We start from the raw sequence: 15,118 nt of genomic DNA on the forward strand, positions 1-15,118 counted from the left end.
GAAATTGCAAAGCAACAGCAAACGCGACAACAAATTCAGTATTTTCCAAAGACACAAATCCGCCACAGAAAGGAGAGAAGGTAAGGGAGTGGAGAGGGGAGAGGGGAGAGGGAAGAGTGGCGAGTACAAGAGTGAAAGAGAAAAGCACTTAACTCTTAAAGGCGAAATGCTTGTAAAATTTAAGCCCTACTTAATTTGCGATACACTCGTAAACAATTGCCCAAGGCAACTCGGTTTCCACTTGTCACCGAGAACGGAGAGTAACGGGTGGCATGCCACAACTCATTCCCCTTCCCCCGTCTCACCCTTTCACAATTTTTACTAATTTTAATAAAGCGCCGCAGACAAAAAAGCCGCGACTTCAGCAGCAGCTGAAATTGAAGTTGTGCCTGCTGAGCAACTCGATATCCTGGCTAAGACAAAGGCTCACATCAACAGGAAACCGCAAGGCGAACGCACGGACAAACTCCCTCCCCTTTCGCTCGCCCTTTTCCCCCACTTACCCCCTTCCCTTAGACTCGCGCTCTTCAGTGCTTCTTTTTTCGGTTCAACCCAAAAAATGTGACGCGCAGGCGACATTTGCATGGCGTTCGCATACAGCTAGCTTTCCTGACTTGGGGGAGGGGACTGGTGGAGAGGGGGGTGGGGGTAAGAAGGGGTTTCGCTTTTCTTATTTCTCATTATGCAGTGGCAACAACAACGAGAACAACTTCGGGAGTCTGTGTCTCTATGTTTTCCTGCGTTCCTTGAGCTGCCGTTTTTAAAATGGGGAAAATGGAAAAGCGAAGCAACCGCCGTTTGTGGCACGCATCAGCGGTGTCTGCCAGTGTGTGTGTGTGTGTGTGTGTGTGTGTGTGTGTGTGTGTGTGCACTGCTGGGAATTTAACCCATTCAGTTCCATTCTCCCCTCCCTTCCCTCACCTCTTTGTGAGCTGCCCCGTGGATTACTCAATTAATTTAATTATGCGCTGTCAATCATTTCGTTGCCTTCGTTGCCGCCGCTGTTGCTGTTGCTGTTCCTGTCTGTGCTCCCCTCTCCCCCCTCTTCTACCCCCCTACCACACCCCTTGTGTTCTACAGCCAGTGCTTTCTTTTTGGTAGGCCAAAAGAAGTGAGTGATTCGCTCTTGTTGCCACTTAATTTCTGCTGTTCCTTCTTCTTGCCAGACAGCGCCCAGTCTTCCACTTTGCTCTCCTCTGTTGCTGTCTGCGATTGTGTGCTGTGTGCTAACCCTTTAAGGACACCACAAGCCAGCCTAGTTGCTCACTCCTCACTCCCCACTTCCCCACCTCACTCTTTAGCTCATCCATCATAGAGCAAACGCAACCGCGTCGAAATAAGAGAAATCATTTGGCGTTTTTGCATTTTACGCAAAACTTTCCCTCCCTTCCCTTTCCCTTCTCCACTCTAAGCTGATGCGTTTCGCATGCTGATCCTGTTCTGTCCTCTATCCTCTGTCCTCTGTCCTCCCCCCCTCAGTACTCATCGTCTTTGCTCGTCATGTTGACTTTTCCATTTGCCTTGGCAATTTTCTTGCAACTGGCGTTTTTTCTTCTTCGTCTTCTTCTGCTTCTTCTTCTGCTTCTGCTTTTGAACCCGTTTCTCTTGCTGCGTATCCTGCGGGCTTTGTTTGTCCTTCTATTTGTTTAAGCTCTATGCATGTGCCACTCTCTCTGTCTCTGTCTCACTCTCTCCCCCTCTCCTTCTCTCTTTCTGTGTGTGTGGTGTTTGCTTACATGTGTAAATTACTTTTCAATCTTGTGATTACCTTTTTTCACATTTAATTATTTTAATTACGAACCAACGCACACGGCAACTGTCTCCCTCTTCCTCTTCCTCTTCTTCCCTCCTCCCCTCTAGAACTAGTTCAAATGAACTGTGCAAACTTTTCTGTGAACTAGTCGACAAACTGAAATTGAACCGTTGCTCAAAACAAAGACACAACTCAATTGAAATTGCCATGAAATAAGGTGAAAAGCATTCTCATCGCATTCTATTCCATTCTATTCTATTCTATTCAGTTTATCCATTTGGATACACAAATCCAGAGAACTGACCTCATTGAACTCGAGTCCGGAAATTTGCTCTGCGCGCTACTTTTGGACTAAACATACAACAACAAACTTTGTGGAAAGTTTCAAAAATAAATTCGAAGAAAATCAAAACAAGGTTTCAAAAAAGAACAACCAAAAAAATTTTTAAAAATGTAATGATAAATGACTCAATAACAAGTATTGTAATAATATATAATAAAAGATAAAACAGTGTGGTATTATCATGGAAATATACCAGATTAATATACCGAAAAACGTACTGAAATATACCGAAATGTATGTATACCAAATGTATGGAACACAAAAGGTGCTGAGTACCGCAATGTATATTTGGTATTGAAATACTGAAAGTACTTAAATATACCAACATCTATATTTGGTATATTGTGTTTTTAGTTACTAAGCTCTGAAAGCTACAGCTAACATCAGACTAGCATTGAAATTATAAATATTTCTAGTATTAATATACAAAAAAAAGTACTGGAATATGCTGAAATACATATTTGGTACAGTTGGTATATACAAAATTGATATACTGAAAAAGTATTGACATATACTGACATTATATTTGATATATACCAAATTTGTGTACCGAAAAAGTTCTAAAGTATACCGAAATCTATATTTGGTATATAAGAAATTCATATACCGAAAAAGTACAAAAATATACCAACATGTATATATGGTATATTGTGCTAAGTTTTCAGTTGTTTTTAGTTACTAAGATCTTAAAGCAAATTGGCATTAGACCTGCTAATAGTAATATACCGAAAAAGTACTGAGATATACCGAAATGTAAACTTGGTACTGAAATACTTAAAGAACTAAAATATACCAACATGGATATTTGGTATATTGTGCTAAGTACTAAGATGTAAAACTACTAAGCGTCAAATCGGCATTAAGCTAATATAAATATACCAAAAATATATTGAAATATACCATAGTTATATATGTATTTGGTATATTTTCCTTAGTTTTCAGTTCTTAAATAGCTTCTTACCTCAAATTCGCCTTGAATTTAGAAATATTTATAATTCCCACACTTTCCTACAATTATTTCTTCAAACGAATCCAAAAAATTCAGGTGAGAAAACTTCATTGTTTAGCTGCGACTCTTTAGAACTCGGTCAGTCGATGAACTAAGCGTGCATTAGGCTTAATAATTATGATAGCCAACATCCAGCACACATTTAATATTGTATACTATATATATAGACAACACCAGCGAGTACATAGGCGCATATTTCCCATGTTATTAAAACTTTGCTGCCACCAATGACAGACTTTCAAAACTTTCCCAACCATTCCATTCGCATTCTCATTCCCATTTCCGTTCTCATTCTCATTCTCATTCTTGTTCTTGTTCTAGGCAATGTCAAGGATGACTCGCTGTAGCACCTATACCAAAAAAAAAAAGTTATTTTTGTAACTGACTCTAGAATTTAGTTGGGAATTCTTTCAACTTAAATAATTCAAGCATTTTTCCTGCATACAAAATTTGATTGAAAGCTCAGCTCATTTAAAGTTTCCCATTTTTGACGGCTCTTCACTGATGTGTTTAACCAAAAATGAAATTCAATTAAATCGCAGTACTTTAAATTATTTAAAGTCAAACTTAAGAGATTTAAAAATAAAATACAATTTAAATTTAAAAATGAAAACCTTTCGAACCTTTTCAACTTTCAGTGCAAAATATTTATATTTATTAATTTAAGGTGTCTGTGTTTAAATTAAAAAATGCCTTAGAAATTTCACTTGCTTTAATAATTTAGAGCAAGGAAGTTAAATTCAATTAACTCAGTTTTGAAGATGAGAAAAATACTGTTGAGATTTCGAAAATTCGAATACTAATAATGAAGCCAGCAAGAAAATATATTAAAGCGATAGCAAAATGAATAAAATTTAAATTACTATTTTATAAATTTGGAATGAATTTAATGTAATAATAACACTGTTCCAGGCTGTTGTATAACAACAAAACTTGTGGAGAAAAAGTTTCAAGTTGTTTTCAACATTCTTAAAGCGAATTTTCGATGAGAACATAAGAACACGAAACTGATTTGTATTTAACGTTAAAGGAATATCTCAAGAAATTCAAATTATTTGTGAACTAGTTAAATGCACAAATTCAAAATGGAGCAAAATACCTTTTGCAGGTTGAGGAAAACATCCCAGAAAATGCAAAAAATTTGAAGGTTAAATTGGAAGATTATTTGAAAATAAATAATTACAACGCAACTTAAACACTCATCAAAGAAGCCAACAAAAAAAATATACATATGTATATATAACGAAAATATTGAAATTTTACTCTAATTGCATGGAAAAATTATGTATTTTTTGCACTTGGAACTTGTTCATTTAACAAACTTAAAAAAAGGAAAGAAAACAATGGAACAGCTTTATCATCAGATTAAATGTATATGCAAACTAACACATAAAAGAAGGTAAACATGATAAACATTGCATAAAAAATTGATAAAATGAACTGTGCTTTTTTTTGGTCACTTGCGAACTCGGAACTGGTTCATAACATCAAATCGAATAACAAAAATGACGATGTTCTTAGTTCTCCTCTTTCGAACTGCTCAAGTTGCTTTTGTTTCAACTAAGTTAAAAAAAAATATAAAAAAAAATGCAATTCAAAATTTCTTTCTTTAGAAGGCATGCAATTGAATCACTTGTGAACTCGGAACTGGTTCATTGAGAGAACCAAAAAGAACGTTAATAAACTGAATTGCATTCAGATGAGACTCAATTCCATAAAAGAAACTAATAAACTAATTAGACGTGTTTTTTTCGCACTTGCGAACTCGGAACTGGTTCGTTTAGCATACTATAAAAAAAAATGTAAATAAACAGAATGGAAAAACATAATTAGATTGAATGTCAACTAATAAATTCATCAAATAATTAACTGGTTCATAAATGGTTTAAATAAAAAATACAATACAAAATTGATTTGTTTAGAAGTTTAGGCAACTAAATCACTTGCGAACACGGAACTAGTTCATTGAACAAACTAGAACAAAAATAAAATGAATGACATTAAATAATGAACTGTTCAGTGTTGTTGTTGTCACTTGCGAACTCGGAACTGGTTCATAAATAAACAGAATGGCTTTTAAATTAGATTGAATGTCAACTAAGAAATTCATAAGATAATTAACTGGTTCATAAATATTTTCAACAAAAAATACAATACAAAATTGATTTGTTTAGAAGTTTAGGCAAAATCACTTGCGAACACGGAACTAGTTCATTGAACAAACTAAAAATAAAAAATAAAATGAATGCCATTAAATAATGAACTGTTCATTGTTGTTGTTGTCACTTGCGAACTCGGAACTGGTTCATAAAACAATCAAAACAAAAAAAATGCAAAAATAGTAGCAAAATAAAAGAACAGTTGTTGATCGTGGCTCGTTGCACTTTGGACCGTGTGAATCAGAGAGAACACGCGATTGTCGCTGCTGCGTCAGCGACAAATGAGTTGCAGCAGCGAGTGACGTCAGCAGCAGCCGCAGTCACTGAAGCAGCAGCAGCAGCAGGTGATAAGAAGCGTCGCCCACTTTAGTCAAGCTGAGTGCTGAGTGATCGACAACACAGCAGAAACAAAACCAAAACCAAAGCGAAAAGACAAAAAAAAGCAAGCAAGTCAAAAAGGAAAGCAGCTGCGACGGCAGCCGAAGAGAGACGCCAAACGAACGCCAGCCGACGGCCGAATAACGGGATAAGCGACTGCTGCTGCTTTAGCTGCTGCTTCTATTTCTGTTGCTGCTGCTGCTGGAATTTACAATTAGCGGGCGAGAGATAAAAGGCCAAATCAGTGACGAGGGCGGCTGCAGGAATGCGAGCAGCGAACAGCGAGCAGCGACAGCGCTGCCTTTTCGGACAACAACGAAACGAAACAAAACGAAACGAAACGAAGCTAAAGCGCTGCCAACACAGCGACGCTGACGGCGACTGCGACGCTGCTGGCGCAATGCGCCGACGCTGTAGCTGGCATACAAGAGCTGCGTATAACAGCAGCGGCAAAACTGTGCTAACCCCAAACACACAGGGGAAACGACAGCGAAACGAACGAAACGAAACGAAGTGAACAAAACGAAAGCAAGCTTCGTGTTTTTACTCCGAAAAACGGACGAAGGCAGCGACGTAGCGACGTTGACGCCAGCAGCGACGCGCTGCTGCTGCTGCTGTTGGGTAGCAAACATTTTTGGGCTGCAATTTTGTGCCGTTGCGTTGCGTTCGAAAGTTCGACAACTTTGGAAAACTGTCAGTTAGCAGCGAACTTAGAACAGGTAGAGACGCACGTTTCGTCGTCGGGCTTCCTCCAACAAGGAGCACACAACAAGAAGAAGAAGAAGAAGAAGAGCGAGCAGCAGCAGCAGAAGAAGAAGCAGAGCGAGCACAAGCAGCAAAAGTAAAAGAGGAAGCAGCAACAACAACAACAACAACTGCGTCGTGAGATTTACGAACGTTTTCGTCGCGTCGTCGTGTGTTCAACCCACCCTTCGCTCTCCGCTCCCCTCCCCCCCCCCTCTCCTTCTCTCTCTCTACCTTGCACATTGCATACGCCCCAAACCCGAAAAAAGCGTGCGCGTGTGTTTGTGTGTGTGTGTGTGTGTTGTCGATGCGTTCGCTGCGTCGACGGCGACTGCGACCGCGACGGCGACTGCGACTGCGGCTGTCGACGCTGCTGCTGCCGATGTAAAATTTTATTACCCCAAACGCATCGAGCAGTCGGTTTTTGGACGTCCGGACTTCACGCCGCCAAAAGAATTTGCGGCGCAAGAGTTTATTGCAATTCTCGCGCTACGCAAAGACAACAACAATAACAACAACAACTACGAAAAACGACGACAACAAATATCATAAAACAAAAAAAAAAAACAAAAACAAAAAAGAAACAACAACAGAAAACTTTACGCGGCATCAAAAGTTAAAAACAAACTTTTGCCAAACTACGCGACGCGCGGCAAAACTAAATAAAGTTCAACTGCAGCCGTCGTCGTCGCTTTCTCCCCGCCCCGCTCTCGTCTTCCTGCTGCTGCATTGCCAAAAAAAATAACGAAGAAGAAAAGGCAAAAAAGAAAAAAAGAAAAAGAATTTAAAGCGTCGCAGCAGCAACAAACTTTGTTGTTGTGCTCGGCCTAAAAACAAAGTCAAAGTCGAAATCGAACTCGAAGTCGAAGTCGAAGTTGATTCGAAGTCGAACTCGAGGCAAAGTCCAAGTCGATGTTGAGTGCGCGCGTTAATTGATATTGCGTATACGTCGCGATCAAATTCAAAAAAAAATTTGTTTTTTTTTTTGACCAACACAAAACAAAATAACTTTTTCCGGACCCCTCAACTAACAACAACAACAAAATTTCGAAAGTGCGTGCAAAATATTCACAAAATTTTTTTCACTATTTTTGTTGTTTAGTTTTGTCACCAAAGTTTTTTGTGAGTGTGTTTGTGTTTGTGTGTGTGTGAGTGCAAGTGCAGCATGTTGCCCAAGTTTACAGCAAACTTGCAACAGCAACAACAACAGCAGCAACCACAGCTTCAACAACAGCAGCAGCAGCAACACCAACAACAGCAACAAGCAAATCAAATGCAATTCAACTAAAAAGTGCAGTGAAAATTCTCAATAAACAAAAAAAAAAAGGACAATCTAATAAAATACCGAATTAAATTAAATATCTAAAAGTGAAAAAAACAAAACGTAAAACGTAAAACGCAAAAATCTCGCAATTCTCAAATAGGTAAAGTTCAATTTTCTAAATCTAAATCTAAATGTAACTGTAAAGCTAAAGAAACTCTTGACTCAGACCCTCAAAAAAAAAAAAGAAATACAAAACAAAAAAAAAGAAAAAAGAAAAACTTTAAGGCATATCAGTTTCTCAGTATTCTCGTCCATTGTCTATATATATATATATTGTCTATATACTACGCACAGTTTACAACTTTCAACTTGAACCAAAAATGAACGAAGAAAAAGAAAAAACAAACAAATCGAAAGAAAAACTAAAACCTACTAACAACAAAATGAACAAATAGAAATTCAATGCAACAAGAATAATCACATTGAAATTTTTGCTATGTTCCTTCTACTTTTTTTTTTTTTTTGGTTGGCCCCCATTTTCAATTCGAAAGAAAAAAACGAAACAAATATTTTACTATTATAATATTAAATATATATATAGAGATATATAGAAATTTATGCTTACAAATATTAATCAACATACAACAAACAAGAAGTTCTATCAATGCTCCAATTATTCAGCATTTTTCAGGGGAGGGCGTGAAACACACACTCACACACACATCTAACAATTATTTAGCTGGTCTAACATAAAACACAAGGTTTTAAACCCCGCACATACATCATCAACAAATCTTCAACTTCTTTTTGATCAATTTGCTAATTCGCAGTGCTAGCTCAAACTAGGTTTTAAACCACACAAATAATCCTTTCAACTTTACATTTTTGCATTGCATACTTTTAGATGTCCAATTTGCAAGTTCCCGCTTCTAGCTCAAACAAGGTTTTAAACCGCACATCATCAACAAATCTTCAACTTCCTTTCGATCAATTTGACAATTCACAGTGATTGCTTCAATAAGGCTTTGAACCATACAAATCCTCAAATAATCGTTGACTTCCTTTCGATCAATTTGTTAATTCAGAGTGCTAGCTCAAACAAGGTTTTCAACCTTACATTATCAACCAATTAATTTCGTTTAGAGTTGCAAGCAAGGTTTCAAGCCACACCCCATATCAACGATTTCCATTCGAGTTTGCATTTTAACATTGCATACTTTTAGTTGTCAAATGTGCAAATTCGCGGTGCGAGCTCAAACAAGGTTTCAAGCCACACACATCATCAACCAATAAATTTCCTCTAGAGTTTGCAGCAAGGTTCTCAACCACACATCATCAACCAATAAATTTCCTTTAAAGTTGCAAGGCTAGCTTAAACAAGGTTTCAAGCCACATACATCATCAACCAATAAATTCCTTTAGAGTTGCAAGGCTAGCTTAAACAAGGTTTCAAACCACGCAGATCACCCAATTCCCAGTGCTTGATAATTCCCAGTGCTAGCTCAAACAAAGCTTACAAGGTTTCAAGCCACATCAACCAAAAAAACTTCCTTATAGAGCTTGCACTTTTGCATTGCATACTTTTAGGCAGCTGCGTCAACTTGCTACAAATTTGCAAACGGAAATCAGTTCATCAAGTTTGAAGTGTAATTACGAAAATTGCTGTACGAATAAATCAAATAATCTTAAGCACAACAGTGAACACGACATCCCATTAAGTGCTCAATATCAGTTCTCTGCTCAATGCAAAATTATGTTGTGACCACTTTCAAGTGAAGTTGTTTGTAGTGAAAATGTGTCATATTTTTGAGGAAACTTCCAGTTTTACGATTACACATTTCAAAAGTTGTGAAAATGGTCTAAAAAAAATTAAGCGAAAACTGGCAAATTTTGAAAGTGGCAAGGGCCAAAAGAAAGTGCAGTTAATAAACAAAAAGTATAGCATACCTTTTGGGGCAATGTGTTGTAGCATTTGTTATTAAAGCGCGTTTTTTGATTTGATTTCTGCGAATGAAATAGAATTAGATTAGATTAGGAAAAGTTAGTTTAAACACATGATGAAATTGACATATTTGATAAATTATTTAGTTGATTAGTGGAATATCTCAACTCAAGGAACGTGTGCTGACTTCAAATGAATTTCAATAAGTTTGTAGCTACAAATCTGTTTACCAAATATTTATGCTGAGGTTTAGAGAGCCCAACTGGCAACTGCAAGTTGCACGTTGCAAGTTCTGTTCCATGCTGCATGCGCATTATTCCCCCCCTCGTCTCTTCCCCCACTTAACCCAACAATAACAGCAACTAACCAAAATTAGTTTGTAAGCAATGTTTTACTAACAACAACAAGCCAATAATAATCTAAGCAATCGAAAAAAAAGCAAAAAAAAACTTGAGCTCACATCCAAATTTGTTGTTAAGGCATTTTTTTGTGTGACATTGGCGACTGGCAACTGACTGGCAACAAACAAATAATGGCGCTGTCTAAGCGTCCGCTTAGCAAGGAGACGCCCTTGGTTGATAGCAGCAGCAGCAACAACAGCAACAGCAGCAACAGCAACAACAACACTGAGCATGAGACGGCGATCAAGCGACGCAAACGCTGCAGTCGCGACGATGAATTCGCTGTCAGCAACAACAACAACAATAACAACAATAGTGTTAACAACAACAACAACAACAACATGTTGCCACAGAAGAAGCGACAATTGTGTAAAGCAACAATCGGCGAGAGTCCAGCAAAGACAACAGCAACCACAACGGTTGCTGGCGTGCAACAGCAACCACAACAGCAACTTCAGATGGATGCCGCCGAGCAGGACGATGAGACGCTGATACGTGAGACGCAGGCGGCGTTAAAAAGTTTATCCGGCAGTTGGCCAGATGCACGAACGAATTTGTATCGATTGCAGGATCAAGAAGATGAAAATCCGCCGCCGTTTCAGAATCTGTTCGAGGAGAAGCAAAAGTACGAATCAAACAACAACAACATGAATACAAACATGAACAACAATCACGAACACGAACACAACAACATCAATAACAACAACAATAACAACAACAATGACTATTTCGATGAAAACAATTCAACAACACACACAACACTTTTGCTACGTTTCCACAGGCAAAAGGAGAACGATCAGGCGCGTCTCAATGCATATCCACCTCCACCTCCTCCACCCCCCCACCATCATCATCATCACCATCATCTGCATCCGTATGCTCAGCAACAGCAGCAGCAACCACTCCAACAGCAACAGCAACAACCACTCCAGCAACAGCAACCACTTAAAAAGGATTCACTCGATGTTGCTGCTGCTGTTTACGCTGCTCAAGCGACGTCCGCTTTCAAGCCGCCCATCGACATCATCAAACGCAACGGACAATTGGCTGCTCAAGCTCAAGCTCACGCTCAGGTTCAAGCTCAGGTTCAGGCTCAAGCTCAAGCTTATGCTCAGTATACATCGAGTGCTTACAATGCTGCTGAAGCGTATTATGGCTATGCGGCAGCAGCAGCTGCGAGCAACAGCAGCAGCAACAACAACTTTGAGCTCGCCTCGCCCACAGATAAAAAGGGCACGGCCACGCCCACCAAAGAGGAGCTGTTGCTCGATGCCAAACAGTATACGATATTGCAGCCAGCGGGCGTCGGGAGTCGAGCTGCCTCCGTCATGCAGGACATTGCGCGCGAGGGCGTTGTGGGCGTGCCCCTGGTGGCAACGCCGCCAAGCACAGCAGCAACAGCAGCAGCAGCAACCACGACATCCACAACAGCAGCAACCACCAGCACACCAACAGATGCAGCAGCAACAGCAGCAACCACAACACCGACAGCAGCAACAGTTGCAGCCACGCCTACGCCGAGTTATTCGCCGAGCAGTCAGCATCGCGGTAAGTTGTTGTCGTTGTTGTTACAAAAAAAAAACAAAACAAAACCAAAAAAAAATAAAAACTGAAAAAAATACTGAAACAATAAACTGAAAAATATACTGAAAAAATACTGAAAAAATAGTGAAAAAACTAACTAAAAATGAAAAAAAACTGACAAAAACTGAAAAATACTGAAAACTTAAAAATACTGAAAACTGAAAAATACTAAAAACTGAAAAAAATACTTTTAAAAGTACTGAAAACTAAAAATACTGAAAATACTAAGAACTGAGAGGTACTAAAAATACAAAAAACTGAGAGATACTAAAAATACTAAAAACTGAAAAAATACTGAAAATACTGATAACTGAAAAAAAATACTGAAAACTGAAAACAAAAAGATCTTTTCCCCCTCTTCTTAACACACACCACACCACACTTCGAAACTTTGCCCCCGTTGATCTGGCAACGCTGCTGCTGTGGTTTCATCTCTTGTCTTCTTTTTTTTCAACTCCCCCCCTTCGACTCCAATTTTCGGTGTTTCGTTTCGTTCGTTGTTCAACTCGATCGATCGGCTGCGCGCATGTGCGAAACTTCTTGTTGCATTGAGTTTTAAGTCTTCAAAAACAAATTGGCTAAACTACAAATATATATCTCACATATATCACAGAGAAACATAGAGAGAAAGAGAGAGAGAAAGAAGGAGAGAGAGAGAGGGAGCTTAGTTAGAGAAAAATACACACACACAAAACACATGCAAATGTTTTTGAAATATTCTTGTGTCATCATCTTTAGAGTATTATTATTAGCTTTATTCTTATTATAATTATTATTATTATTGTTATTATTATTTGCACATTTAGCTCAAGTGCTGCGACTTCTCGCTTCTCGCTTCCCGTTCCAAGTTTTCCTCCGTCTCCATCTCCACAGCTTAAAAGACATTAAGCAATTTTGTCGTTATAAACGTGACGTGGGGAGGAGCTGAGGCAGGGGGCGGGGCACACAACTAATGGCTTGTAAAACCCCTTTTATGAAACCACACCAAAACACTCACCCACACACACACACACACACTAACTCACACACATGTGTAGCTTAGAGATGACAAAACAACGGAGGGAAAAAGTTCATTCAAATGAAGGAAACAAGAATTGTGAAATGTTGACTGATGTTTAAATATGTTCTGATTACATTATCATTACAGTTCAATCAATTCTAAAACTTTACTCTAATTCAATGCTATTATTCGTATTAGTAACGAAGATTATACAATTTAATTTTTAATTACCAATCTGCAAAATATTGTGAAATTTTAACATTTAGAATTTTTAATCCGCAAATTATTATTTAATTTATAATATAAAATCTTAAATTTTAAATCTACAAAACATTATTCAATTTCTAATATAAAATTTCGGAATTCTTATTTTTTTCAAATCTGCAAAATATTAAATTTCTGATATGAAATTTAGAAATTAAAATTTCTAATCACGCAAAATATTATTTAATTTCTAATATATCATTTCGAATTTCAAATCTACAAAATATTCTTAAATTTCTAAATGAAAAGTTTGAAATATTAGAAATTTAATAATATTTTCCCGATTATAAATGAAAAATTTTATTCAAGAAATTTCATATTAGAAATTGTATACTATTCTGTTGATTTAAAATTCAAAATTCGAAATTCTATATTACAAATTGTATAATAATTTGAGAAAATATTAAATATTAAAAATTTGAATTTCGAAATCCCATATTATTAGAAATTCAAATCTCGAAATTCTATAACTTTTCATTTCTAATCAATCTGCAAAATATTATTAAATTTCTAATATATCGATTTTAATCTGCTAACTATTCTTAAATTTCTAATATACAATTTCGAAACTCAAATAATTATTTAAAATTTATGTATTCTTTTACACTTCAGTATTTTCTAACATCAACTAATTTTAATTCACTTTATTTAGACTTTTTCATTGTTTTGGAACAAAAGTAGAACTTTAAGTTTAAGTTTAAGTTTTTTAAAATATCTACAAAGGTTTTGATTTTCTCATTGTTTTTTTAAATAAAAGCTGAAAGCTTCAAAATATTCGTAAAAGTTTATAAAAAAAAATAAATTAGCGAGTGCAAGAAGAATGTGTAAATACAGTGCAATAAATAGTAAATATTAATTACTTTGTTTTCTAAAAGTGCAAATTAATCAAGTGAACAAGTGGAGCACAAAAAAATGCCAAAGAGAAGATCACTTGAAGTTTACACTGATAATTTAGTTGAAATGGCGAAAAAATACCAAAAATCAATGCAGTGATCAATTATCGATAGCTAGTTATCGAAAAATACCAGCTGTGAATGTGCATACCACAAAAAAAAATACCAGCTTTGCTCACTCACACATCACTAGCAGAAAAGCGCAAAAGAAAGAGCGAGACAAAAAGAGCATCTTAATTCGAGTGTCTCTTTTGTTGTGTGTTTTCCTTTTTGCACTGTACAAAATTGAACTCGTTGTCGGAAAACTAAGCACACACACACATGTAAGGAAACACACACAGAGAGAGAAGCAATGTGAAGTGATTAGATGGAAAGCAATATGAAGCACGTTTTGTAAACCACTTTTGCATATTTATTTTGTCATTATGTAGGCATTAATATGCTGTGAGCTCAACATGGCCACAAAACTTCAAGTGCCTTTAAGCCACACACACAAACACACACGCACACACACACTATGGTATTCATATAATTTGAATGACTTTTTAAATAGTTGCGCATAGAAAGAACAAGAGAGGGAGAGAGAGAGAGAGAAGCAAGCTACAAGCACGTAATAAGTCATTAGCCTTGTCCTTGTTGTTGTTTTTAGCTAATGTAGCTTATTAGGCTTAACCTCTTGCTGGGCGGGGGGGCGGTCTGGGTCGTAGTGGGCGTGGCAAGCAGCGATTGCAGTCGACTGCAGCAACCTGCTTTTATTTTAATTAAATTCTAATTAGACTCAGCTCGACTCGACTCGACTCGTTGTTGTGCTTGCAGTTTGACATTTTGAACGGCCACGTAATAGACACACACACACACACACATGTACCCAATACACACATGCTAAAATATTTCGAAAAATATTTCATTAAACCCCTTTTTGCCCGTCGTTCGTCGTCGTCGTCGTCGTCTGTCTTTTACAGCACTCCACTTGGGGGTGAGTGTATGCGTGTGTATGTGTGTGTGTGTGCGTACTTATGTCTACCGTTATCTTTGGAGAATTTGTGCTTAGAAGGCCAAGTTTAGACGTGGTCTGGCTGATTTTTCAACTCTGTTCTTGTTGCTGTTGTTGTTGTTGTTGTTGCTCTGTCTCATTTTTGCCATCGCTCTTTTTTGTCATCCACCATGCCAAACCAAACATGTCTCAACATGTGCGTGTACGTGTGCGTGTGTGTTCGCTTTTTAAAGTAAATAATGCAAAGCTGTTTTCCATCAAATTTTAATTAATTATTTAGGCAAAAGAATTCGTTGCGCGTTTCGTTATCGTTGTTGTTGTTGTTCTTGTTGCTGTTCATTTTTCTATTTTGTAGTTGTTGCTGCTGTTGCTTCTTCTTCTTCTTGCCGT

General features: G+C 37.4%; 1 protein-coding gene and 1 long non-coding RNA gene across 5 annotated transcripts in view; one reads left to right on the forward strand and one right to left on the reverse strand.

The window, feature by feature from the left end:
• Positions 1-15,118, forward strand: part of LOC117570438 (putative uncharacterized protein DDB_G0291608) — a 65,480-nt gene that overhangs the window by 36,717 nt on the left and 13,645 nt on the right. The window contains exons 1-3 of one of the 4 annotated variants that reach the window (XM_034252132.2): positions 7,365-7,810; positions 10,072-10,618; positions 10,775-11,541. The exons of 1 other annotated variant lie outside the window; for it this stretch is intronic. In XM_034252132.2, coding sequence (XP_034108023.1) covers positions 10,125-10,618; positions 10,775-11,541 — 1,261 coding nt within the window. In that variant the 5' untranslated portion in view covers positions 7,365-7,810; positions 10,072-10,124. Of the gene's footprint in view, positions 1-6,580; positions 7,811-10,071; positions 11,542-15,118 lie in introns of those variants that run through there. 2 more of the 4 variants (XM_052008825.1, XM_052008824.1) reach the window with 2 other exon arrangements.
• LOC127565014 (uncharacterized) overlaps positions 1-15,118 on the reverse strand; it is a 56,371-nt gene that overhangs the window by 8,011 nt on the left and 33,242 nt on the right. Inside the window, exon 3 of the long non-coding RNA XR_007954402.1 lies at positions 9,598-9,654. This is a non-coding gene — a long non-coding RNA (uncharacterized LOC127565014). The remainder of the gene's footprint in view (positions 1-9,597; positions 9,655-15,118) is intronic.

The sequence above is a fragment of the Drosophila albomicans genome, chromosome X, assembly GCF_009650485.2.
Source record: "Drosophila albomicans strain 15112-1751.03 chromosome X, ASM965048v2, whole genome shotgun sequence".
Taxonomy (NCBI): Eukaryota; Metazoa; Arthropoda; class Insecta; order Diptera; family Drosophilidae; genus Drosophila; species Drosophila albomicans.